Source organism: Puntigrus tetrazona, chromosome 4 (assembly GCF_018831695.1).
Source record: "Puntigrus tetrazona isolate hp1 chromosome 4, ASM1883169v1, whole genome shotgun sequence".
Classification (NCBI taxonomy): domain Eukaryota; kingdom Metazoa; phylum Chordata; class Actinopteri; order Cypriniformes; family Cyprinidae; genus Puntigrus; species Puntigrus tetrazona.
The window spans coordinates 3546925-3547955 of record NC_056702.1 but is presented as its reverse complement, the minus strand read 5'-3'; the positions used below and the strand labels follow the sequence as shown (position 1 = coordinate 3547955).

General features: G+C 47.1%; 1 protein-coding gene across 1 annotated transcript in view; it reads left to right on the top strand.

The window, feature by feature from the left end:
• LOC122342819 (forkhead box protein P2-like) overlaps positions 1 to 1031 on the top strand; it is a 42462-nt gene that overhangs the window by 29168 nt on the left and 12263 nt on the right. The window contains exons 6-7 of the mRNA XM_043236952.1: positions 396 to 448; positions 754 to 928. Coding sequence (XP_043092887.1) covers positions 396 to 448; positions 754 to 928 — 228 coding nt within the window. The remainder of the gene's footprint in view (positions 1 to 395; positions 449 to 753; positions 929 to 1031) is intronic.

Here is a 1031-nt window from a genome sequence, read left to right as displayed (position 1 = left end):
TATTTAAGTTTATATCCACATTATGTGACAGTTTATGCAAAATTTTTATAGATGATGTATCCAATGTCCGAAAATCTTTACTGTAAATATTATGACTTTCGATTTGATTTCACTAAATGAAATGCTTTGCTTTGAAGTGTTTTTTTGTCATGTGTAACATTTTACACAAGAAGCGTTTTATATGCCTGTTTTGTTCACTGTGATTTTGCTAATCCTTTTTGTTCGCAGGTAAACAACAGCGTTTACCTGATTTTACAGATTTATTTTTATCTATGGAAAGATTTCAAGCACAGTTGCTGTGCTTTGATCACTGAAGCGCTGCATTGTTTTTCTGTGGTTTCCGCCGCCGCTGCTGCTGCTGCTGTTGTTGTTGTTTTTGTTGTTGTCTTCGTCAGCTTATGCAAGAGGCTCGACTGGCGGTAAACAGAGCTCGGAGGGGATGGGGGGGGTGCTGTAAATCTCTCTCAGCTTCCCTCCCTCCGTCACCCCCTCCCTGTGGCCCCATAAGCTGTAATGGACCATTAGAAATGCAAGACAATTAACTATCAATGGTGAAAGGAGGGGGCTTCGCACACCCTCCCACCCGCATCTCACACACAGATCCATGCAAACAGGCGACGGGAACAAGGCGGCTAGGTTTCACTTGGGCCGCATGTATAGCCGAACACACTTTCTCGTCCATGTGTGTGATTAGTGTTTTGCGTGTATATGCTCACTCGCTCTATCTATCTCTCTCTCTCTCTCTCACTATAGCAACAGCAGCAGCAGCAGCAGTTGGCAGCACAGCAGCTGGTCTTTCAGCAGCAGCTCTTGCAAATGCAGCAACTGCAGCAGCAGCAGCACCTGCTCAACATGCAGAGGCAGGGCCTCCTCTCTCTGCCCCCCGGCCCAGGACAGCCCACCCTCCCCGGACAGACTCTGCCGCCAGGTAACATCCTCACGTGATCCTCTGAGAGCGTGCGTGTGTGTCCGCGTCCTCTTTCAAACTCCCCTTTTTTGTTTCCTGCTGCATTTTCCTTGCCATTTCAGTT